General features: G+C 43.7%; 1 protein-coding gene across 6 annotated transcripts in view; it reads right to left on the bottom strand.

Moving 5' to 3' along the window:
- Positions 1-3715: 3715 nt before the first annotated feature.
- The window catches only part of KCNQ5 (potassium voltage-gated channel subfamily Q member 5), a 436454-nt gene continuing 413086 nt past the window's right edge, over positions 3716-27083 (bottom strand). For all 6 annotated transcript variants that reach the window (XM_069974630.1, XM_069974632.1, XM_069974631.1 and 3 more), the window contains 4 exons: positions 23648-23756; positions 11216-11347; positions 9623-9749; positions 3716-6162 (listed from right to left, as the gene is read on the bottom strand). In XM_069974630.1, the coding sequence (XP_069830731.1) occupies positions 5215-6162; positions 9623-9749; positions 11216-11347; positions 23648-23756 (1316 nt within the window). In that variant the 3' untranslated portion in view covers positions 3716-5214. The remainder of the gene's footprint in view (positions 6163-9622; positions 9750-11215; positions 11348-23647; positions 23757-27083) is intronic.

The following is a 27083-nucleotide window of genomic DNA, read 5'->3' as shown; positions in this document are numbered from 1 at the left end:
GGACCTTGGGCCAATCACCACCCATAGTGCCCCATCTAGTAGCCTCTCCCCCCCATAGTCCCCCATATAGTAGCATCTCTCCCCATAGTTCCCCTATATTGTAGCCTCTCCCCCCCATAGGGCCCTTGTATAGCAGCCCATCCCCCATATTGCCCCATGTAGTAGCCAATCACCCCCAATGTGCCTCATATATTAGCCAATCCCCCTATAGTGCCTCATATAGAAGACAATCCCCCATATTGCAGCCAATTCCCCCCATAGTTTCCCATATAGTAGTCAACCCCCCAATAGTGCCTCATATAGTAGCCAATCCAGTCGTAAAAAAGGAAAAAATGAGGGCACTGACCCGTATGCTTGACTCCTTTATTTCACTCAGTCGAAGCACGTGATCTACATGTGAAACAGCTGTCACGTGTCACCGGGGGAGGGGTTGGCGAGCAGGTCATGTACAATGTCTGCCTGAATGAAGTGAAATAAAGGAGTCAAGCATACGGGTGAGTGCCCTCATTTTTTCCTTTTTTACGACTGGATTTGTTTCTATTTGGACGACACTGTCCTGTAATATGAGTGAGCACCACCCCATCTGACACATTGCAAGTCCTTATATACATGCTACTGCAACACCTCAAATAGACGTTATAGCCTGCAGCAGTGCCGACCACTCTATTTTACCTGGGAGATTAAACTGTGCCCATATAGTAGCCCATCCCCCATATTGCCTCATATAGTAGCCAATCCCCTCATAGTGCCCCATATAGTAGCCAATCCTCTCATAGTGCCCCATATAGTAGCCAATCCCCCTATAGTGCCCCATATAGTAGCCAATCCCCCTATAGTGCCCCCTATAGTAGCCAATCCCCCATATTGCCCCATATAGTAGCCAATCCCCTCATAGTGCCCCATATAGTAGCCAATCCCCTCATAGTGCCCCATATAGTAGCCAATCTTCCCATATTGCCCCATATAGTAGCCAATTGCCCCCCTCCACAATGCTCCATACAGTAGACAGCCCCCCCATAGTATCTAATTCCCCCCATAATGCCTAATATAGCAGCCACTCATCCCCCCATCATAAAAACAGTAACTCACCTGTCACTGGCTCCCCAGCAGCTCCTCTCCCGGCAGCACATATTCTCCTGTCCTTCTCCAGCGGAGGCAGTAGGGTACAGAGACACTGCCTGTGCCGAATGTCCCTGCAGATGAATTATAGAGGCTGTAGGTCACATCTAGCGCAGGCAATGTCTCTTTACCCTGCTGCTGGAGCTGCTGGGGAGCGGGACAGGTGAGTTGCTGTCCCTGGTCAACCCCCCACCCGGTATTGGGTACCTAAGGATTAGATGGCCATCTAATCCTTAGGGCCCTATTACACGTGACAATTATTGTGCAAAAAAAACCATTATATCGTTCGAATTTAAACAATAATCGTTCTGTGTAATTGCAGGCAACGATCGCAAAATCGTTCGTATGTCGTTGATCGTTGATTTAGATCTGAACCTAAAATTATCGCTTATAATCGTTCTCTAATCGTTTGCTGTAATTCCACATTCGTTCGCTCAAGTTCCGCATTTTTTCACGAATCGTTCAGTGTACTTGCACATTGTTCATTGTTTTGCTGGGATTAGAAGGAATGAACGATCATAGTAACAATCGAAATAACGATCGTAGTAACGATCGTAACTAACGACAATCGTTATGTGTAATATGGGGAACGATTTCAGGTTAACGATAAACAATTGTTTGCGATCGTTTATCGTTAGTCGTTAAAAATCGCTGCATGTAATAGGTTACTTAGGTACCCTTAGGGGGGCGGGAAACAGGGAAAGAAATCACCTGTCCGATAAGGGTCGGGCTTCTATCTATTAGTCTTTCATAGCATATACTGTCAATATGTAGCAGTCTAAGCTTAGTATCAAGCCCTGGGGTAAGATATAAATTTCACAGCAAACTTGTGCAGTCTCTATTTGTTTCTATCTTTCTCTACTCCCCTTTCATCTCTTTTCTTGCCTTTTTTTCCCTTCATAGACTAAGGCTACGTTCACACAGAGCAAAAGGGGCGGATTACGCGAGGAAATATTTCCGCCTGAAATCAACTGACGCTGAATTCCGAGCAGAATATAAGCAGAATGTAAGCAGAATCCCTGCGTATTGAGCTAGGAAAGTGTTCAGCTCGTAATCAGCTCTTGACAAATTCAGCGCGAAATACTCGAGGAATCCGCGCTGAATCCGCATGCATTCAGCGCTGAAATTCAGCGAGTATTTGGCGAGTAAACTAGACTATACCAGAATATATACTAGAATCCTCCTCCCCCCCTTTTTTCCCCATTTCCGCGCTGATTCAGCGCGTAATTTCCGCTTGTATTACGCTTGTATTCCGCGCTGAATACGTGTGTATTCCGCGCTGAAACAGAAAATTAGAGCCCCATTGGTTTGTATAGGTTTCCGCTAGCGGAAGAATGAACATGTTCATTCTTCTGGCGGAAAGCGGATTAGTTCAGTGCGGAAATTCCACTGTGTGAACTGCAGAGCAGAATTTCCATTCAACACAATGGAAATTAGCTCTGCACTTATTTTAACGGCTGAAATTTCAGCGCTGATTCAGCGCAGAAATTCAGCTGCTTTTGCTCTGTGTGAACGAGCCCTTATATGAGCAGTGTGTTACTTGATCCCTCGTTGAGCTGCTAGTCTGTCAGAATTAAACAGGTATTCAAAGTGAATTAAAATATGAATATATGCCAAGTGCTTCACAGCCGGCTCACATTCACATTTTGGCGGATCTTGTGTAGAGGGGCAGTTTGATTGACCCTCAATGGCAAACACCAAAGTGTTTACCATTAGTGTTAGGCTGGTTTCACACTGCCTTAAAATTTTGGAAAAAACGCCTTTTTTTTTTTTTTGCAAAAACGCCAGCGGACAGATATCAGCTAGAGGTCAATGGTAATTTATCTGCCTTACACTCAGGGTTTTTTTGGGGTGGCGTTTTCTCTCCTTTCTGGCATTTTTGAGGCTCTTTGGAAGTTTTGTCAAAACACAGCATGCTGAGGGTGTGTTTTTTTTTTTGCAAATTATAGTTTGTTTGTTTTTGTCCCATAGACTTCATTGGGATTGTTCTGGTTGTCTCAAAAACGCCATTGCTGTGCGTATGGCATTTTTTTTCTGGTGTTTTTGTCATCTTTTGTGGTCCAGCAGCTACTAGGTTCATTTGAAGGCAGAGGAAAAAAGTTCAGCACACAAAAACACGTAAACCACAAAAAAGATCACACATAAAGTCAAAAACAGCTGAAAAAATACCAGAAAAAAAATCAAATGCATGGAAAAAACGTCATGTGCCACACAAAAAGTATGTGTAAGGGCTCCCTTTAATGTTTACTGTAAACACAAAAATATCAGAACTGTAAAAAAAAACAACCAAACTAAAACATATTTGTGTTTTATTACGTCTTTCAGGGAAAAAAAAATATTCCATATACTTTCTTATAATATGATCCATAGAATTGCGCAGTTATGTGCACAAAATTTTATTAAATAAATTAAATTAAAACTAGTAAATTTCAAGCTCTTAAGCATTTCATTTAAGGCAAATACAGTATACCAAGTTATTTGTGATCATTTACCAATAAAATCAACTAAGGGTACCTGCTTTGTCTAATAATGGAGAAAATGAAACTTTTTTTTTTTTTATTGTTTTTTTTTTCTTTTTAAATAAAAACTTGTCTTTATATGTTGCAGTCATCTAATAATCAAAATGCAGACCTATGAGACATGGCAAATGTACAATGAAATAAAGGCACGTGAAACATTGAATAAAATAAAACGAAAGAAAACTTGTAGAGCTGTATACATTGTACAATACTTTTTCAATGTACAGAATAGTTATTTGGCTAAAAGGATGCAGACATTCAAAATAAGTTATTTATAATACCAGCTGAGATGTTGAGATACCCTAGATAATGTCACAAAATTATTAGTAGTAAACAAAGCTTTAGTAAGAGCAAAAAAATTTTTTTTTTTTTTACTAATAAAATAGAAACCCAAAAATGGAATCGGAAATGGCAAACAGTAATAAGGTTTTGTGCTTCAGACATCTTTCGGAATTGATCATTCAATCTTTTGTTCATGTCAAAGAAACGGTAGAACACAACAATTCATCTCAGGACGAGGAGAGGACTCTCTGTCATCTACCCCATATTTTTTAATATAGACTAAGAATGGCTTTGTCAGAACCAAGCCAATCAACAAAGGAAATTATAAAAAAAAAAAAAAAAAAGCAAAATTTAATTGGCTGTAGTTCTTCTCCTTTTTGATTTCTAAAATGATGTCCCTTGAAGCAGTTTCCTTAGACGTGGACACCATATATACAATATACAGTATGTAAATACGTTCACATAACAAGCCTATCATTGAACATCTAAGAATACTCGGAAAAGAAATGTGGAGGCAGAACTTTTTTAGTTTTTTTTTTTTTTTCATAGTAAACAGGTCAAGTCCTTCATGAAAGTTTTTTTTTTTTTAGTATAGTTAAGACTGCAGTGACTTGTTTCATGTGTTATAAATCTTCGTAGCAAAAGAATGTTCCTATGACAAGAACAACCTGAATGTGATGTGCCAAAATGGTATGCTCGTCACGAGACTATTTCACCAAAAATATACAGAAATCAACATTCTCGTTATATGTGCATTAAATGACTGAAAGTGTGTGTGTCGACTTGTCACAACTAGCAGCGATTAAAGTCCAATGTTACGGTTTTCCTTGGTAAAATTTGCTAGCAGCTGTAACATCCTTTTTTTTTTTCTTGTAAACACGACCATATAGTTCTAGTTTGGACAGATATCGTTATTTTTTTTCTCTAGGTTTGAAAGTGCTTTAGAATAGATATATATATACGTTTTGTGAACAGTACCGTAAGAATGTAGGGCTCCTGAAATATTACTTTTAAATCACATTAACACATTTTATAAGTGAGTGGGCCTTTAAACCGACCACTGTATACAGTATTTAACGTTTATAGGGTTAAAGATACATCATTATCTTTATTCAATTTCTAGCCTTCACTTAAAACATGCATTTTCATGCAACCAGGATAGATCGGCTCATAGAACTTCCCTTCAGGTTCTTTCGGATTCTTGCACTGCTAATTGTAAAGGCGTTCAAAACAATTCATGCAATGATATGAATGACTAAAAGGAACTGTAAACCCCATTAAAAAAAAAATGATGTTATTTTTGTTTGACGTGCGGAGGGCTAAGGTTTTCTGTACCATCCCTAGTTTTGCTAATGCTTTGAGATGATCTTGCTATTCCAGTCCTCAAAGAGTCAGATAACAATGTGGTTTCCACCGTAGGCTCAGAGGCAGCGTTGTATGTTTCAGTCTCTGTCTCCAGCTCTTCGTCTGCAATAAAAAGTTTGGACTCCCTCCACTGTGGGTAAGTATCCTGGCTGCCTCTCGAGACACTTGAGTCACTGCATGATAGCTGTTCATTTAGTTCTTCCGTAGATTGAATCAGATTTTGCACAGAAATCGATTTGCCAAAATCCTTGTGCGTAAAGGGAACCGAAGACAATACCCCGCTATTCGTTTCAAGGCTTTTCCGCCTTATAACATTTTTAGTTAAATTGGGTTGTGCGGGCTGTATGCTTTCTTGCGAGGCAACAAGGCAGGCGGTGACGTCACAAACATCCTCTTTCGTGGTCATGGGAATTATGTGAATTCGTTCTGGTTTGTTGATATGTTTCAATGGAGATACAGCTGGTATCTGTAGTGTGGTTGGTGCTGTTGGCTTTGGGGCCTGGCTTATTTGGTTTGATATACTGGTTGTCACCACAGTTACAGGTCCATCGTTTACATTTGCTGACACCTGCGTCGCTTGGCTATCCATGGTAGGACTAAATCCATAATAAGCAGGTGTATTAAATTCATTTGGTGTGAGTACAAACTGTAACCCCCGCGGGATGTTGGCACTAGCTGATCTGGTTATATAGCCACTGTTCTGTGCAGAATTTGACAGATCTTTGCTGTCTATTGGACTTTGATAATCTGAAGTTTGTTCACATTCAAATAGGGGCATCTGAAATGATGCCAGTGTCAGTGCAGAGGCAGATCCTTTCTTTAAGACCTGTTGGTAGATATCAAGTAAGCTGTCCAATTTGGATTCAATCGACTGCACCTACAAAAAAAAAATATTAAGAATTATATAGATGTATAACACATCACTTTCTAGTTTTACTTATTACTAATCCCTGTATATCTCACCAAATGCTCAGGGATGTAGGTAGGGGTGGCAACCGGGTGGTGTTAGGAGGGGGCAGCACCTGGCCAAATGGTTTAGGTACCCACCCAAGTCTCCAGGAGAGCTCATAGTCAAACAAAGTTTTGATGCACATTGCGATACGCAAAAACTACAACAAAACAGCTTGTTGCAATGATCCTTGGCACAAATGGTTATAAGACCTGCACATAAAGGCTATGTTCTCACTACATGCTAACAACAGTTATTGTCATTAAGAAGTCCGGCCAAGTGCTTTTTTTTTTAAAGGCAGGGGTGGGGGAGGGGGGACCTAAAAAAACATCTCAACTCACCTCTCCCTGTGCCTCTTCAGCGGCCGCGTCATCAGCCGCGATTGGCTGAGCACAGTTATGCTCAGCCAATCGCAGCTGAGCATCTGATGACGCTGCAGAAGGCGGCCGGCACTAGGGATGGTCGGAGCTGTTTGGCCGTCCGTCCGAAGATGACGTCCTGGCACAAGATGGCGGACATGCGCGACACGGATCAGGTAATGTATAATGCACCACACTTCCGGGTACACGTGCGGGGGTGGTGGGACACGGGAAGGGGCGATTCACAGACATAACATACATTACAAAGTTGTATAACTTTGTAATGTGTGTTATTCTGTGAATAATTGTTTACCGCCGCACTACCCCTTTAGTTGCAAACCGGACCTTGTTTCTGGCTTGGAAGTTTTAAGACCGCTTTGCCTGAGAGGGCTTGAAACATCACATTTTCAGCCCTGTCATAGACCATGAAACACTGTGAAAGTTCTGAAAGGCCTGACGCCGAAACGTCCTGTTGCTGTTGTGTTTTGTGATGGATTTTTTTCTACAATAAAAATTATGAAGCATTGTGGTGAGTGCGGAGATTGAACTTTTAAATATTGCTGGGATTTTTTTCTTACTGTGAGCACCACCCATAGACACAGAAGTGCCATCTAAAAGGCTTTTCTACATAGACCATGAAACGTCCAGAGATCGGAGTAGCGCAATGCTTTCATCCAACCCCTCCCCGGTCATAGTGAAAAAAGCCCTCCTGCCCGGATTACCCCTTTAAACAGTTATTAAGTGTTAGTTACACGAAGCCTCCTTATTAATTACTAGAAAATGTACCCGGTGCTGCCCGGGTATAAAGTGTCAGTGTGTTAATTATATTTGCTCCAAGTAGGCCCAGGAGGCAAATCTATGCGCTTGTTTTTTTTGTTTAAGGGGAAAGCGCCAGGAGCCCTATATATCCCTTTATAAGCTATATACCCCAACAGTTCTGCACTGTTTATGTAAATTGTAGGTTAGAAATAAATGAAAAACTTTAAACATCCTAAATACCTGATAGCCAAACTGATATGTCATGTGATCAGACTCTATACAGAGCCTGGTTATATACAGCCTGGTTATATGCAACATTGGCAGTGTTATACAGTATACAGCCTGGTATACAACATTAACAGTGTTATTATTGAGCCTGGTTATATACAACATTGTCAGGGTTATATACAGCCTTGTTATGTACAACATTGGTAGTGTTATACAGAGCCTGGTTATATACAACATTGGTAGTGTTATGCTGAGCCTGGTTATATGCAAAATTGGCAGTGTTTTATACAGCCTGGTTATATATAACATTGGCAGTGTTATATACAGCCTGGTTATATACAACATTAGCAGTGTTATATACAGCCTGGTTATGTACAACATTGGTAGTGGTATGCTGAGCCTGGTTACAGTATATACAACATTGACATTGTTAGTGGAGGTCCTGTATACCAGTAGTATATAGTTGGTTGAGGTCCTGTATACCTCTAGTGTATAGTTTGCCCCCCCCCCAACTGCAGACCATAAATAAGGTGTGTGTGTGCGCAGAAAACCTGCAGCTTATAATAATAAGTGCATACACAATCCTGCATCATCATAATCTGGCCCTCTTAGGCACTACCTTTCATCAACACAGAAGAGGTTTCAAAGTTTCTAATACTGTATACCCCCCTGCAGGTAGCCCCCTACTGTATACACCCCCCCCGCAGGTACTCCTATACTGTATACACTCCACCCCCTGCAGGTAGCCCCCATACTGTATACACTCCCCCCTTGCAGGTAGCCCCCATACTGTATACACTACCCCTTGCAGGTAGCCCCCATACTGCATACACTACCCCTCTTACAGATAGCCCCCATACTGTATACACTCACCCCTTCAGGTAGCCCCCATGCTGTACAAACTCCCCTCTGCATGTAGCCCCCATGCAGTATACACTCCCCCTGCAGGTAGCCCCCCATGCTGTATACACTCCCCCCTTCAGGTAGCCCCCCATGCTGTATACACTTCCCCCTTCAAGTAGCCCCCATGCTGTAAACACCCCCCCCCAGGTAGCCCCCATGCTGTATACATTCCCTCACACCCTCTTACTGTATACATTCCCCAACACCACTACCCGGCAGGTAAGCCCCTTACTGTATACACTGTATATACACTGTACACTGTTAGGGTGCCTTCACACCTACCGAATCTGCAGCGGATTTCATGCTGCGAATTCGCAGCAAAATCTGCTGCGGATCCAGTGTCATTCAACCCTATGACACTACATATTCGCAGCGAGATTGACATCCCGCTGCGAGTATGTAAATTTACCCCCTTGGTGGCCGGAGTGTAACTTACACTGACAGAGGCACCCATCATCACGCCCGCATAGACCACTGACCACTGTTAGATCGTGCAGGCTCCCCTCCAGTGTGTGCAGCGCTGTGCTGCTGCTGCCGGGCACGGCTCTCTCCTCACGGCTCTCGACGTCCCCCCCGAAGCAAGCTGGAGCGGTGTGTGCAGCGTCCAGAGCCGTGAGGAGAGAGCTGTGCCCGGCAGCAGCAGCACAGCGCTGCACACACTGGAGGGAAGCCTGCACGATCTCACAGCGGTCTGTGCGGGCGGGATGATGGGTGCCTCTGTCACTGTAAGTTAAGCACCGGCTGCCGAGGGGGTTAATTTATATACAGCGGGATGTCAATCTCGCTGCGAGTATGTAGTGTCAAAGGGTTGAATGACACTGAATCCGCTGCGGATCCGGTAGGTGTGAAGGCACCCTTACTGTATTTATTTCTGTGGATCTGTTATGAGGCAGCTGCCCTAGCATCCAATCAGATTCCAGCTCCCGGTGAAAATGAAAGTAGTAATCCTATTGGTTGCTAAGGCTCCCAACTGCCGCGTCTGCTGGAGAGCTGCAGCTAATTATATCACCTGTGTGTGCAGTGTGGAGATTCTCCCATTCATCTCTATGGGGCGCTCTTCCCCCTCCCGCTCCCCTCCTGTACATCTGGCGGGGACGGGACCTTCGGGAAGATATTAATGTTGCTTATTAATACCTTACCTGCTTCTCCACTTTAACTACTCGGCCTAACATGCTGAGATCATCTCCTGATTCAATTTCATGTACAGTTTTTTCTCTGCTTTTTTTATCCGCTGTTATTTGACCTTTTCCAAGAATCTGATCAACCCTGTACATGAAAAATAAAGCATAATGTCATTTATACTGAAACAGTAGAATGGAAAATTAGAAGGCAACAAAGATTAAAGGGGTTGTGTCACAAAGCACATGACATATGTTTATCACTTTCCCACAATCCTCCTTGCTTGCAGGCTAAGTGAGACCAATTTTCAGTGTGTCCGGGAGACTGCAGCTGAACTGAGCATGTGCGGCCCAGCTTAGTGGGTCATAACCAGGGGCAACAGGTTATCACGACAATGCAGGCGCATGGGGGATTAGTAAGTTTCTATCTCTTATAAAGATATAGAAATACTGTACATTTGAAATATGTTTAGTTTCACATACTGCATCATTTTAGACCTACTTTTCCTACTGACACAATCCCTATCCACATTCAGTAGCAGAGAATCCTGAGGGTGCTCGCATTGTATGGTCAGCTCTCCTGTTACACAACACCAAAATCTCTGTAACCACACAGTGACATTATACTGACTGAATTGTTGCATTTCAAAGAGCATTGTCTCCTGGTAAGCTGCCGAACTGGTAATATAATTAGCTTAAGTTAATTACCCTCAGTTGATATACAGTTAGCCATATGTATAACTGATATTTATAACTGAAATGTATAATTGATTTAAACACAAAAAAATTAGGTATGCTTTAAATAGGCCATATGGCCAGGGGTTGCTTTGTGATAAAACCCTTTTAATTATTATGGAGCAGTCCATATTCTAAGCTGTATCTAATTTCTAGGTAAAGAGAGAGACATTCTTATTTAGGCAATAGGCGATAGTTTCAATAGAAAGATGTTTTTGATCATGTTAAAGCAACTCTGTACCCACAACCTGACCCCCCCCCCCCCCCAAACTGCTTGTATCGTCAGATAGCTGCTTTTAATCCATGATCTGTCCTTTGGTCCATTCGGCAGGTGATGCAGTTATTGTCCTAAAAAACAACTTTTAAACTTGCAGCCCTGTGCCAAACTGGCATGGCCTATGCCCTAACCCTGCATCGCCTCTAGGTCACTCCTCTCCTCTCTCTTTACAATTTGCCCTTGCTCTTTTACAATGCCCCTGGAAAGTATTTCTCCTAATCATCACTTGTTTGAACTCTGCACATGGATCATGGCCTATGTGCAATGTTCAGACAAGTGATGATTAGGAGAAATTCTGCCATGGGGAATTCCTAGGGCCCAGGCCTAGGGTACAGACACTCTCGGCTACGTCAATTCGACACAGGGTTGCAAGTTTACAAGTTGTTTTTTTAGGACAAAAACTGCATCACCTGCCGAACCGACCCAGGACAGGTAGGTATCCGACCCAATAAAAGGTTTGGAGGGGGGGGGCAGCTTGTGGGTACAGAGTCGCTTCAAGGGCTATTGAATAGGGATAAACTTATAAGCCCTTTAATTTTTTTTATAAAATATTCCATTATTCCTTAAAGACATTGTTAAAAGGATACATGCTGGTTACAAACCGTGTTTGAAGGCTTTTTATCCTGCATAACATATCCAAATGGCCAGCAGAATATTGCTCAATCACATCTTTCACATCATAGGGGCGCAAAGTTTCCTTGAACTTCCTCTTTGCTACATGGAACTTCATGATTCTGTAGGAGAGATAGTAAGGTTATTCACTCTCTTCACTAACTTTACTTGTAGATGATGGATAGTCAGCTCTATAAATCAGCACAAGGCCCCTATGTATCTAAGGCATTATAAATATAGACACAGCTGATGCCGTGGAGCGTTCTTTCACCTTTCAAATTCACTTTGTGCATCTGGTCATCTATTTAGTACTATATATATATATATACTGTATATATTACAGTATACATGTTTTACAGGATCCAGCTGGATGGGTCTCCCATAGGTTGGAGTGTATACACACTGTATACGTTCCGGCCGGGATTTTATGTGACCGCACAGAAAACTGACATGGCTATTTTGTGCGACCGCTATTCATTGAACAGCGGCCGCATGAAATTGACTGTGCAGGCAATGTAAATTGCGGCTCTGGCCGTACTTTACATTGTCTGGTATGGTTAATTGGAACAAGGGCACACCCGTATGTGCCCGTATTCTAATTCAAAAGAAGTGATGTTCATCCGGCCGGTACTGCAGTACTGGCCTGGGTGAACTTCACAGACAGTGGCCGTTCTGTGACACGGCCATGTCACACAACGGCCGCTGTCTTACAGCGTCTAAACATGGCCCTGAACTAGAAGTGTTTTATTTTTGCCCTATCCTTAATTTTCCCCTGCATTTCAGAGTCGGCAAAAATGTTGTAAATTTAAAGATTGTCTAGTCTAAGTTTGCGCTTGGACACTTGTGCGCCAATGTATGAGTGCCAGTGATTCAAGGGCAGCTTCGATGCATATCTTGAAAAAAACCTTTCAGTTATGTCTTGGAAATAAAACATGCATGAGTAAGGGGGCGACCCCGGAACGTCACGTCACGGCAGTAAGGAAAGCCCACTCCGTTCTATGCACACCTGAAAGAGCCCAGAGCTACCATTGCATATCAGCATGCAAATGTATTAGAAAATAAAGTAAGAAAATGAACGACTAAACGTGAGTCAAATCCATTTCTTCTTATACAAGATATCAAATAGAAGTGTTGTATCTGCAATCAAGTATAGTGCACCGGTACGTTACTTACATATACTTGGAAATAAAACTGTCATAGTCAATTGTAGGGTTCATCAGTTTTGATGGGTAAAACTTTTTTTTATTGATTTCCCCATTGTTTAATCTGAGGCATGAATAATTAGACTGGACTACTGGATTACTACATGATAATTGTTAAATTCGCAAAGCTGAAGCGCCAGTTACCAACTTTGTGTAATTTTTATAGTGTTTTTTCACTAAACTACCACAAGAGGGCAGCATACACACAGTAATGTCTAAAATCTCTGACAGCCCAGCCTTTCATGAAACAGGTGGTGGTATATTATCTGCTTTGACATAAGAGCCAGTAACACAGACACTGCTAAGTTCAGAGTACACAGGTTTGGGATTTGTGGCACAACTGTTGTGTTTAAAAGTTCATGCCTTTTGGGCAGAAGCACAGTTATTGTGCAGTAACAGTTATTGCTTGAGGAATAGGTCAAAATTTGTTAGTGGTTATCCAGGCTTACATAAAAATAAAATAAAAACATGCTTTATTACAGAAACATCACTGCTAGAGATGAGCGAACCGGTTTCGGGTTTGAGTCCATCCGAACCCGAACGTTCGGTATTGATTAGCTGGGGCTGCTGAACTTGGATAAAGCTCTAAGGTTGTCTGGAAAACATGGATACAGCCAATGACTATATTCATGATTTCCACATAGCCTTAGGGCTTTATCCAACTTCAGCAGCCACCGCTAATCAAATGCTGAAAGTTCGGGTTCGGATCGACTCCAGCATGCTCGAGGTTCGCTCATCTCTAATCACCACACTTGTCCTCAGTTTGGGTGTGGTTTGCAACTTAGTTCCATTGAATGTAGCTGAATTGCAATACCACCCATATCCTGGGAGCAGGGGTGGTGCTGTTTTTTAAAAAATAACTGTACTTTTCTAATCCTTTATAACAACTTTAAAGTGCACCTGTCATAAGCAGTCTTCACCCGTTTCACCTGCAGTCTCTTCTGCCACCGGAAGAGCGAGCGACTATGGATCTAACCATGCCAGGTGAGTTCTATACATGAGTCCTATTCTGATACAGTTGGGCTTGAGAGCATAACTCACCTGGCGTGGTTGTATCCATAGTTACCTGATCTTCCAACTGCAGGAGCGACTGCACGTTAATCAGTAGAAGATTCCTAATAATGACAGGTACAATTTAAGCAATTCCTATAAACCAGACCAGAATTTGTAATCAGTGTAGTCACCTTTACTAATCACAATATATAAAAATATACATAATCAAGAGTTTAAAAATTTGTAGCCATGCACACAGGGGTATCCACACTCAGGGTAATAACAGAATATAAAGTAATGAGTAGCAATCACAAGTCTCCTGTATTGCACAGAGGTCTGTAAACACTATACACTATTGCTACTACTCCCAGGGTAATAAATAGCAGTACAAATATTGCATAATGCCCAATAAATACAATAAGGACCCACAGAGAGATACAGTACTAATGAATCATAATACCTGAAGTATGGATGTGTGCCAAGTCATGCCAAGTCAGGGTTTTTTTCAACCAAAATCAGGAGAGGAATTGACAGGGCAAAATTATAATGGAAAGATTTACACAGTTTCTGTGTTTTCAACCCACTCCTGGTTTTGGTTGAAAAAAAGACTGACCAAAAGACTGATGGAAATACTAGCCTTAGGCTATGTCCACACAATGCATTTTTTACGACGAGAACGGCTGTTGTTGCTGATTAAAACAACGGCTGTTCTTGTCATAAAATAATGCACTGCATTGAACTCTATGCGAACACCGTCCCTTGTTTACATGCTGTATTGTTTGCTAAAGCCGCACAAATAATTGATATGTTGATTATTTGCGGCCGCTAGTGCACAAACAACGGCCGTTGTTCACACTCTGTCCACGCATTATATAGCCGTTTACAGAGTACTATGGTTAATTGAAATCCAAATAGAAATAAAATAATATGTTCCTGTGACTGATATGGAACATGTTAACCCTTTTATGACCATGGGTCATTGATTCCTCAATGCCCAGGTCGTTTTGGACTTCAGCTTATGGGACCATAATGATGTCCATACCTCTGTCCCCTCCCCTCTGTCCCCTCCCCTCTGTCCCCTGCCCCTATTAGAAGCTTCTAACAGCGGCAGGAAAGAGAGGGAAGGGGGCAGAGTTTGCGGCCATGCGCCTGCCTTACCTCCCTACCTTCCCTGCCGGCCTCCGTAGCCAGGACACCGAAAAACCTGAGGCTTCCGGTGTCCGTGGCTACCATTGGGGTCTGCTATTACATCTGTAGAGGGAGAATTCTCTGAAGCCCTATAGATGCTACTTATGTGCTGACCGCAGTATATATAGAGTTATTTGTTAGGACTGGAGTGTGGCTCCGGCGCTGACAGTTGTGGCGGGTCCTTGGCTATCACTTGGCTATCACCGGGATCCGCCGCAGATGACACAGGCACAGCTTCTGTGCCTGTGTCATCCTGCATCAAAAATTAATGTCGCTGCAGCATCAGGCATAGACTACAGCGACATTAATTTACAGTGCAGCAGGAGGGGGTTAAACAGTGGCCGTTGTTCGACACTGTTAACAACGGCTGTTGTTTTAACACAGTGTGAACATAGCCTTATAGTGAATGTCTAAAGATCTGGCTCTAATAATTCACAGTGTACACTAACCAATCTTGCCTGAGGACAACAGATTGGTCAGTAGCCAGGAATTGTGTGGCTTTCTATTGTGTTTTTTTTTCCAAATGAACACTGCTCCTCTATGCCCATTCTCGGGCAGTTGGACCTCCATGACCATAAAAAAAATCCTCTCTCCTGTGGATGGTGGAGAAGTTTCCATGCTAACAAAACATCCTTGAGCGGGGCATCTGTGAAATGCCCACATCCAATCTCTTCTCTTTGTACACTTTTTGCCCATTAGTTCTAGGAGGATTTATTAGCACAGATGTTCACCTGCTTCTCCATCCACTGTGAATGCTCAATAAAAGACACGTTTGTATATTATTAGGTTAGACAGTGTTTGTCTATCATTGTTACTTACTTATCAATCAGATCAGTGCTTCCCAACCTTTTCCACCTCAGGGGAACACCTTGGAAAAAAAAATTTCCTTGGGGCACCCCTACTAAATAATGTTCTACAAAATAAGAAAACCACTATACAGTGACTCACAGGTGATGTCTTCTTTGATCTGAGGGGTCACTTTCCCTTTTCCTCTCCATCCGCCATGATGATTTCTTCCAGCTACTTTTCATCTCTTCAGAACCTGCAAGACAAACAATTTAGGCTCCGCACATTTCTAGCAACTTCCTTTCCTTTCTCCCTCCTGTCGGCTCCCAAAGTAACTGCGCTGTTTGGTGTTATGTGCAGTAAAGCGAGTAGGAATGTAGGATGCCCCTTGTATGTAGGATCCCCTGCTGTGCCCCCTGTATGTAGGATCCCCTGCTGTGCCCCCTGTATGTAGGATCCCCTGCTGTGCCCCCTGTATGTAGGATCCCCTGCTGTGCCCCCTGTATGTAGGATCCCCTGCTGTGCCCCCTGTATGTAGGATCCCCTGCTGTGCCCCCTGTATGTAGGATCCCCTGCTGTGCCCCCATGAGCTAATAATGCCCCTAGAGGTGGCCCCCACAAACTAATAATGCCCCCAGAGGTGCCCCCATATACTAATAATGCCCCCAGAGGTGCCCCCATGAGCTAATAATGCCCCCAGAGGTGCCCCTATATACTAATAATGCCCCCAGAGGTGCCCCCATGAGCTAATAATGCCCCCAGAGGTGCCCCTATATACTAATAATGCCCCCAGAGGTGCCCCATGAGCTAATAATGCCCCCAGAGGTGCCCCCATGAGCTAATAATGCCCCCAGAGGTGCCCCCATGAACTAATAATGCCCCCAGAGGTGGCCCCCATATACTTATAATGCCCCCAGAGGTGCCCCCATGAACTAATAATGCCCCCAGAGGTGACCCCCATATACTTATAATGCCCCCAGAGGTGGTCCCCATATACTTATAATGCCCCCAGAGGTGTCCCCATATACTAATAATGCCCCCAGAGGTGCCCCCCATGAACTAATAATGCCTCCTGCTCTGCCCCTTAAAAAAAACAAACATCCTACTCACCTAATCCAGGCTGTGGCTGCAGGAAGCAGCTCTCCTCCTCTTCTGGCTCCATCTTGCGAGCCGCGGGGACGGGACTTCCGGCAGGCGTGATGATGTGACGCCTGCAGGAGAGGTCACGTCCCGGCCTCCCATAGGCTGCTGGTATGAAGTGCCGGCAGCCTATGGGAGTGAATATATATTCTGCTTACTTTAATGTTAAACATCAAAGCGCTCTGTGCATCCCGAGAAGCTGCGCGGCCCCAGCTTCTCGGGATGCTTAAAGAGACAGCGTGCATTTCCCACCGGGATCCCGCGGCACCCCTGGCGGGTTCTCCCGGCACCCCAGTGTGCCGCGGCACCCCGGTTGGGAAACGCTGAATCAGATCATGTTGTCACAGTATGGCCATGTTCACACAAAGTCAAAAATAGAGAAAAGGCGCCTGATTTTGATATTTAAAAAAACATTAGTTTTTGCCGCGATTTGCCGCAAACAGCAGACGTTGTTTATTAGTTCACACACAGTTTTTTTTTTGTCACCGTTCTTTTTCCATTTTTACTATTAAAATCAATGGACTTTTCAATTAAGCCGTATCCAAAGTCCAATTAGTAACCCCAAACTAAAATAATGTACAAACACCAGTCATTGCACTAAGGGGAGGCCAGACAGCTAAATAACGTCCGTATTTTAGACTCAAAATGGCGGACGTCATTTTAAACTGAGCTCAAAAAAACGTTGTGTGAACATAGCCTATAGGTAATATATTATATACAATTAACCAAAACCCTTGTAAGGATTGAATAACACTGTCAGTATATTGTTCCACAATGCTGTTCTTGCCATCAGAATCCCAGAATCCTGAGTGAATCCTCACTGAATCCTCACCCTCATCACCTTGTCTTCACCTCACAGGACATTTGTAGGTTACTTTGGCATAATTTTACTTTCTTTACTGTCTGTATAACAAAAGTCGCAGTGCTAAAAAACTTTGACAACGTAAAGTGTGAGAGCAGATACAAGGGACAAAGTAAATACCTGGTACATACATCTTCTATAAGAGAAATAATAATTATTTTGGCCCAGATTTATCAAAGTATGGAAAATATACAGTGTCAGACTGGCCCACCAGCTTTAGAACCTGCACAAGCACTGACTGACATGTTGTTTCTCACTGGTTCTTCATTGGTGGGCCCCCAGAATCATTTCCTCTGGTGGGCCCAAGATACCCCAGTCCGACATTGAAAAATATCCACTGGTGTAAACTGCCCACAGCAGCCAATCACAGCCTCCTCGTTTTACCAGAGTGGAAAGCTGAGCTGTGATTGGTTGCTGTGGGCAGTTTACACCAGTGTATTTTTTCCACCCTTTGCCCCTTTAACCCCTAACAACCAAGGGCTTAAATTTACGCCCCCGCAGGCTGGGCCTTAACGCAAAAGGGCGTAAATGTATGACCTGACGGAGGGCTGCGCTATGAAGCGAGCTTAGAATCAGCAGCCAGGCCCCCACCGTTAATGACGAGCTGCCGCAATCACGTAGCCGCCCGCCATTAACCCCTTAAACGCCGAGGCTGCATCTACTGTCACTTACCGATCGGGACCCCTGCAGCGTGTCTGCAGGGGTCCCGATCGCATGGCCTGACTGCCGGAGGTATGCTCCTTAACTCCGTGCAGTCTGATCTTCCATCTTCTCATTCAGTCTGCCACAGGCAGGCTCTATCAGAAGATCACAGATTACACTGATCCCTGCTATGTTATTGCAACACATCTATACAAAATTACACATGTAACTGATGTTCAAAATACAGCATTGCTTTTGTGATCATTTGATTCATGTCTTATGGGGATTTCTATTTATCTGACATTCAACATGTTAGTTTTGACAGCTTGTCTCCAGAAGTGCTTTGAATGGAAGATGCTAATATTCAAAAAACACCTCTTTTTACACTTTTTCAATTTTGAGGACTACGCAGAAAGTATTCGCTGCAACCTCACGATATTTTCATGCTTTTAACAACGTGAAATCACAATGGTTTTCATTACTGATTTTCCTCTGTTCCATTTAAATCTCTCTACCATCTACAATCCTTCCAGGGTTTGCTGCATAGAATGATACAGCACTAATACTATCATTGTCATGCAATGTGGCCAGGATGCTGTACTTTCAGTGTTGTACAGTGTTTGATTTACACCAAGTCATATTAATAATTTATCATCTCTTTTTGGCATTCCCTTTAACAACCATTCCCTCTAATCGTTTCTGAACTCTGCCCAGTGAATCCATCCCGCTGCCCAGTGGATTTATTTTAAAATAGTGACAATGACATATAAGGCAGTACACAACCAGTGCCATCTATATATCCGTGCCCTAATCTCCCATGAATATCTCAATATCTCAATATCTACTTTTTGTTTGAACCCAATTAAAGGGGTACACCAGCGAAAACTTTTTTTTTTTTTTTACCAAATCAACTGGTTTCAGAAAGTTTTATAGAATTGTAATTGACTTCTAATTAAAAATCTCATACTTATCAGCGCTGTATGTCGTGCAGGAAGTGGTGTATTCTTTCCGGTCTGAAACCTGCCACCTCTGTCGGAGACAGGAGCTAGAGAGGTTTTCTGTCAGGATTTTCTACTGCTCTGGACAGTTCCTGTCTTGGACAGAGGTGATAGCAGAGAGCACTGTGTCAGACTGGAAAGAATCCACCACTTCCTGCAGGACATACAGCAGCTGATAAGTACTGGTAGGTTGGGGATTTTGTAAATAGAAGTAATCTAGAAAGCAATATAACCAATGGCAAATCCTTATGATGGCCCAGGTGGATGAAGAAGAAAAGGAAAAGTGAGCGACTCCAATCAGAGAAGATGTCTCCAGTAATTCACTCAGAGAAGATGCCCCCTTTGAGTCACTGGATGTAACTGTTTTTTGCAGAAATCAATAGTACAGGCGATTTTAAGAAACTTTGTTATTGGGTTTATTAGCCGAAAAATGCATTTTTATCATGAAAAAGCAGTCTGAAGCTCTCCCCCCCTGTCTTCATGGTTGTTTATGAAGAGGGGAGGGGTGGAGGGAGATGAGGCTCCAAAACAGGACAACAAAGAGTTAATTTACAGCTACATCACCAGGCTATCTCCTTTGAAGTAAGCACTGACCTCTCTGACCTCTGAATACCGGCTTTCACACAGCTCCCACTGTGTAATCCTTTGTTCTCTGCTGGCGACTAACCTCCCTCCTCCCCCTTCCACTCTCCATAAACCAGACAGGGCTCGACTGTTTTGAGAGTTGAGATTTCCTGATAATGAGCAACGAAAGAGAGCGAGGGGGGGGGGGAACCTGGGGAAAGTCTTTTTGAATGCAGATAATGGCATATTTGCCTAATAAACCCATCTACAAAGTTTCTTAAAATAGCCTGGACTATTGATTCCTGTAAGAAAAAAAAAACAACAGTGACACTTTAACTTGTTCATGAAATCAGCAAATTATTTTAGAAGTGGTCACATGTAAGTAATATGGACATTGACGTGGTCAATTTGTGCGAAATATCCCAGTGTTCAAAAAGATATTTCCCCCCCGTATTTTTTTTTTTGTTTATCTTGCTGATTTGTTCAACATTTCTTAATGATGTGAATAGTTTGGCTTTTTGTACTACGTATTCTGTTGACAGTGCACCTAAGCTTTTAGCTAAAAACAAAAATACAAATGATTCTTTTTTTCCAATAGAATCATCAAATATATTTTTCTCAAAAAGAAAAGATGAAAGAGACGCACTGACTCATTCTAGCTGCAGTTACTCCAATGAGCTCTGCCATACAGCTTGATGAGTAAGAAACGTTCATTTACTTCACGCTTTGGGCTAAGTAGATATTTTTCCAGTCTAGGAGTGCTAAGCGTGGCATATAATTTGCACTTATATTTTAGCATAATCCTGGAAAGACAGATAAGTATCAAATCCAAATTTTTCAAACATGACTCCAGTCTTGGCACTAATATTTTTGCCCGACTTTGGATACAATAGATACAGTGTTCTGGCGCTCTAGCATATGTAATTGTGGTATAAAATCCAATAGATCAATCCCTCCCAGACTGGTTGCTGTGGGCAAATTATACCAGTTTTTGTTTCATACAGGCCATATTATATATTTTTCTATAATGAGTTTTATAGTTTTATTGGTAATCTAAACTCATTTGCAACCAGCTCTTTAACCCCTTCCCCCAATATAACGTCCAGGGACGTCATGAAAAGCAGTGCCAGAACGCATCATGACGTCCCATGATTTCCCTGCCTCCCCCCGCTGTCCCTATCTGAGATCGGGCAGCGGGAGGAGGCTGTGTCACGCAGCCTCCTCCTGCTTCCCTGCCCGGAGGCAGTTAACCCCATAGACGCCGAGGTCGTTGTGAACGCAGCGTCTATGGAGAGATCTGCAGGCTCCCTCGCCAATCCGGGAGCAGGAGGAGGCTGTAGCACATTGCCTCCTCCTGCTGCCACTGCCGATGATCTCCCCAGGCCCCCCTTCCTGCTCCCTCTGCTCCCCCCGTCCTTCCCGTGCTTCCAGCACCCACCTCCCCCGCCGCCCAGAGCTTACAGCCCACCTACCCCAGGGCCGATTGTCCCCCGCCCGCAGCTTCCAGCAACCCCCCCCCCCCACCGGAGAGCCCCCTCCGCGCACCTTCCAGCACTGCAGGGACCTGATTGTTTGAATGAGTGGTCAGTGTGTTATACTGACCACTGTTTCACTATATAATGCAGTACAGCACAGATCAGGTGCTGTACTGCATTGTACATATACCTGCAAAAGTATAAATAAAAAACACACACACAGAAATAAATACATACATAAATAATTAAAATAAATAAATAAATGCACATTCCCCATCCCACTTTATAAATGATCCCCTATAAATAAAATACATACGTTTGGTATCATCGCGTCCGTAATGACCCCATCTATTAACCGGTTACAATAATTAACCTGCCTGATTAACGGCATAAAACAAAATAAATAAAAAACTAACCAAAATTAAAAGTTTTTGTTAATCCCGCCCCCTAAAAAATAAAGAAAACAGCTATCAAAATGTCACATGTACCCAAAAGGTGTACCACTAAAAACGTCAGCTTGTGCCGCAAAAAAAAAGCCCTGACATAACTCCATTGGCGAAAAAATTAAAACATTGCTGCTCTTACAATATGCAAGACACAAATAGTTTTTTATAGTATAAATGCCATAAACTATAACAAAAGCTATACAAAATGGATATCACTGTAATCCCACTGTGAGTATGTGCTTTGACTCCCTGGTGCCCGCAGCCGGCTTCCTCCATCCCTGTCCCCATCATCCTCCATCCCCGTCCCATCATCCCCGTCCCCGGCATCCTCCATCCCTGTCCCATCAGCCCCCGCCACCAGCATCCTCCATCCCTGTCCCCGGCATCCTCCATCCCCGTTCCATCATCCCCGTCCCCGGCATCCTCCATCCCATCATCCCCACCGCCGGCATCCTCCATCCCCACGCCCGCTGCCGAGAGCATACATTACCTGCTCGGCGGCGCAGCTACAGTGAGGCTCTGTGCGGTGCACTGATCGGCTGAGCGGGACCGGAGCCGGGAACCTAGCAGGTAATGTATGCTCTCGGCAGCGGGCTGCAGGATGCGGGCGCAGGGATGAAGGATGCCAAGGACGGGGATGGAGGATACCGGGGACGGAGGATGCCGGGGACGGGGATGATGGGACGGGGGTGGAGGATGCCGGGAACGGGGATGGAGAATGCTGGGGACGGGGATGCGGGCGGCGGGGCTGCGGGCACCAGGGAGTTAAAGCACATACTCACAGTGGGATGCCAATCCCGCTGCGAGTATGTGCTATCATAGGGGTGAATGATACTGGATCTGCAGCTGATCTCGCTACGAATCCGCAGAAGTGAGATCCACTGCGGATCCGGTAGGTGTGAAGGCACCCTAAGAGTATGTTCACACTGAGTAAAAGGTGGAAATCTGCGGCGGGGGCAACGTCGTGGAATTCCGCTGCTTTTACTCAACGGGAACATACCATAAAGGAACAAAGATAGAGGGGGAAAAAGGACCTTATAGATCCTTACTAGTCCACCACTCCACATCCGTAGCTACCTGTGCCTGGGGCAAGTGGCTGGTGCCCCACTTCTACTATGTCTACTTCCTTGAATGATTTGTAAATCTAATACTTCAATATATGCCTTCCTATATAATACTGAGAACGACAGCCCTCTGCTATGATATGATTGGCTTTGGCTTTCTCTATACACGCAGCATAATGGCTAAAAGAAGTTGCTGCCTGGATGTGTAATTTTTTAATGCCTGCTGCCCAGCTTATAGAAAGAATTACATTGCTTTGATATTGTAACTAGGTTCCATAACTAAGATGGGTTTTGGGAAGTAAAAATATATACAGTGGTACCTTGGTTTAAGAGTAACTTGGTTTAAGAGCATTTTGGTTTAAGAGCTCACAGTTTTTCAAAATTGTGACTTGGTTTAAGAGCATTGCTTTGGTTTAAGAGCTTCCTGTACTGGGTGGGACGGCGAGTGGGGGAGGGGCATGGTCTGCATAGCACCGTACTCTGACCCAGGAAGTCTCCCTCACCTTCCAAATCATAGCAGATTCACTTCAGGCTGGGGCTTGCATCAGGGGACAGGACTGTGGAGGTTATCTCTTCATAGCTGTAACCCGTCTCTCCCCGGACAGAGAGCGCTGCATGTATGTGCCCACATATGCCCTGCTCATTCCTTCATGCTCCCTGCAGTCTCTGTCAGCCCTTGTGTTTCCCATACTCCCCATTACTGTACAGTAACTTATAATATCACAGATTCTGCTGTTTCTCATTGTTTGTTTCATCTGTTTTACATGTTATTAAGAATAACAAATCATTATTTTTGGGGTGTGGAACCAATTGTCTGCATTTCTATGATTTCTTATGGGAAAATTTGCTTTGGTTTAAGAGTGGATTTGGATTACAAGCACGGTCCCAGAACGAATTATGCTCGTAATCCAAGGCACCACTGTATATATATCAGATAGTGTTTAAATAATTTCAGGATTTTTTCCCCCCGGTTGTTGGAATCCCCCTACAAGAAGGCAAAATGTATTTCTGTATATTAGAAAAGTAAGTATGATATATTAATCGTGTTATATTGTTACTCACCTGATTGCTCGGATGACAGTTTTAAGAGCTGGGGTTAGATCTTCTACTGATACATCGCAGTGACACCCTTTGTCGTCATGTACTTCCTCTGTTCCAAGGTTGACGTCCGCTAAAAAGATAAAATCAGACTCATCTAAGAAAATATTAATGGGAATTTCAAAACTGTAGCCTTTTATGGTTTAGTATATTATTAAACTATTGTACATACTACCCCTCTAACTGAACGCTGTTCACCACCAGGTACATCACTTTGTTTTTTTAACATGAATAGACCAGTGATAGCGCGGGGATGTCGGTGGTGTGGTCCTTATTTTGAACCGCCACTAGGTACAGTGGCGGTCTGTTAGGGGCTTATTCCACGGAGCGATAATCGTCCGATTCGGCCCGATTCAGCCGATTATTGCTCCATGGAATAGAGACAATGATCAGCAGGTGATTGTGTCATCGGCTGATCGTTTATTTAGGGTCAAAACCTAAAATCATCGGACACCGACTGCCACATAGACAGCGAGAGCATCACCTTATGCTAACATAATTGTCAACAGTAAAACATGGTCAAATAATCTTATTTTCTCCCTAGAATTCATCACCATCCAGGGAATGTATGATTCGCTGTACGTGCTCACACTTTTGTGCGCTTACAAATGCCAAATAAGTGGCGCTACCAATTGTGGTTATAATGACATCACTAGAGTGGGCGGTTACTGTTTTGCTCACAACACATGACTGTAAAGAAATACAGAGGGGAAACAATTGGGGAAATTTATCAAACAGGGTGTAAAGTGAAACTGGCTCAGTTGCCCCTAGCAACCAATCAGATTCCACCTTTCATTCCTCACAGACTCTTTGGAAAATGAAAGGTGGAATCTGATTGGTTGCTAGGGGCAACTGAGCCAGTGTCACTTTACACCATGTTTTAATCTCCCCCTATAATGGTGCGTTTACACAGGCAGATTTATCTGACAGATTTTGGAGGCCAAAACCAGGAATGGATTTGAAGAGGAGAAATCTCAGTCTTTCCTTTTTGACCCGTTCCCTGTTTATGGTCTGTGCCTGGCTTTGGCTTCAAAAATCTGTCAGATAAATCTGCCTGTGTAAACGCACCATAAGGCTATGTTCACACAAGGTTTTTTCAGCTCGGTTTAAAATGACGTCTGTTATTTTGAGTCTAAAATAATGGACGTCATTTAGCAGTCTGGCCTTGGTACATTATTCTAGTTTGGGGTTACTAATTGCCCTTTGGCTGCAGCTTAACTGAAAAGTCCATTGAATTTAATAGTGGTGACAAAAGAAAAACTGTGTGAACAACTAATAAAAAACGTCAGCTGTTTGCAAAAGACGTCTGAAAATAATGTTCATGTTAATGAACGTTACTTTTTTTGATGTCTGCGGTAAAAACGTCCGTTATTCAGTACCCCGTGTGCATTAGACGTCCGTCTTTTCATTGACTGCAATGCATTGCCATTTTAGTCAGTTTAATCGCAGTAAAAACAGACTTTTTCTAAGGGTAGTTTCACACGTACCGTATCCGCATCGGATTTCTGGAGACCCGCTACGGATCCAGTACTGTGAAGCTGAATGGGACCCATACACGCAGCGGACCCGCAGCCCCTTTAACCCCCGTGCCACCGGCCCCAGCCCCGGACCCAAGCATACATTACCACCTGGCACCGCGGCTGTGTGTGATGCTCCCGGCTCCCCTCTTCAGCCAATCAGTGCTGCCCTGCACTGACTGGCTGAGGAGGAGCTAGGGAGCCTCACACAGGCTGTTGGTAATGTATACTCGGGGCTGGGGCTGCGGGCGGGCAGCGGCGCGGGGGTTAAAGGGGCCTGGTCCAGATTTGCTGCGTGTATGGGACCTATTCAGCTTCAGAGTATTGGATCTGCAGCGGAAATGCGGGAATATGAAAATCGGCTGCCTTTTCTTTATTTTTGACCTTGTGTGAGCATAGCCTAAGCCAGCAATATTGTAGTCTAAAACAGTGCTTCTCAATTCCAGTCCTCAGGCCTCACCAACAGGTCATGTTTTGAGGATTTCTTTAGTATTTCACAGGTGATATAATTGTACTCAGTGCATCGGGTATTCTCACAGCTGGTCTTTGTATGGGATATCCTCAAAACATGACCTGTTGGTGAGGCCTGAGGACTGGAATTGAGAAGCACTGGTCTAAAATAACCCACATAAATACACTCTTTATTGTCCATCCTTTACTTGATTTGAGTAATTATTTAAATTAAATTAATAAAATGTAATTATTTAAAAAAAGTACATGTACAAACCTCTATTCCATCAATACATCTGTTTATCGCATAAGACATAAATAAAGTCTATGAGCTACTTTCTTCAATTCCCACCAATTCCTATCATGTGTATTCCCCCTCCCCTCCTATAACCCCTAACCAAACCCCCCACCCCTCACCTCCCCTCCCTCTCTGCTTCCAGAGGACAGCGGGACACAAAAGAAAACCTCCAACAACCCTACTGTAGTGTCCCAGCACAGGGGTGCCACTAAGTTCTCTATGCACATTGGTAAAGTAACTCACTCACAGTGGGATTAAGAAGAGTTGTAGTATTTGTTTTTCTCACTAGGTGCAGGTCTATTTTCCCTCTTTTTCTGGCCTATCACTTCTCTCTCTTTTGCACACACAGCCCAACCAATCACAAGGGAGGTTAGTTCCTGGTGGGAGGAGTTCTTTAGTCAGGAGTGTTGGAGAGAGACACACAGAGACAGTTCCTTCTACATTGAAGCCAGGGCCTGGCTCATGCCAGGACCCTTGTCAGGGACCAAGAAAAAAATTTCTTATGCAACTAAACACAACTAGCATGCATTGCTAAGCCCCTCAGGAGGAACAAAGTCCTCTGAGGATCACCTTGTCCACACCAGGGATACTCTCAACACAACACAGGGTAGCATACCTGAGCTAGGTACTGACCCCAGTAGGACAAAGCTGCAGTTAAGGCCTATGTATCCTACTGTAAACACAGCTATTATCCTACTGTAATGCACGGCTATTCTGGGAGACCCTGGGAAGTCTACTCAACCCAGCGCAGGTACCTGGGACCTCATTCTACCCTAGGAGGACGGGTAACCTGAGACTATTGGGCATAAGGCAGTCAGATCTAAGAGGGATCTATATGTGAGTATGAGTATCTTCTCTTCTTCTTCTCTTCTACTAACCTTTCCCGGCAGAGTACACAGCTACATTGGACAGGGCCCTTAAGACGCTCCGCTACTCCACTCTACTCTTGCTTCTAAAGTTCTCTACAACTACCTCCAAAAGTATTCTTGTTGTACTGCACTGAAGGTTTTAAGTAAATGAACGTTATACTGTTTAAGCCACTGGATTCTGGTCTATTCTTCCTGCACCCGCACCTACACACCAGGTTACACTTGGGTTACCCAAACTTTGCGGCCAGTGCCTGTTTGTCCAGGGG

The sequence above is a fragment of the Dendropsophus ebraccatus genome, chromosome 6 (genome assembly GCF_027789765.1).
Source record: "Dendropsophus ebraccatus isolate aDenEbr1 chromosome 6, aDenEbr1.pat, whole genome shotgun sequence".
Taxonomy (NCBI): Eukaryota; Metazoa; Chordata; class Amphibia; order Anura; family Hylidae; genus Dendropsophus; species Dendropsophus ebraccatus.
The sequence above is the reverse complement of the archived record's forward strand: the minus strand, read 5'-3'. Positions and strand labels throughout refer to the sequence as shown.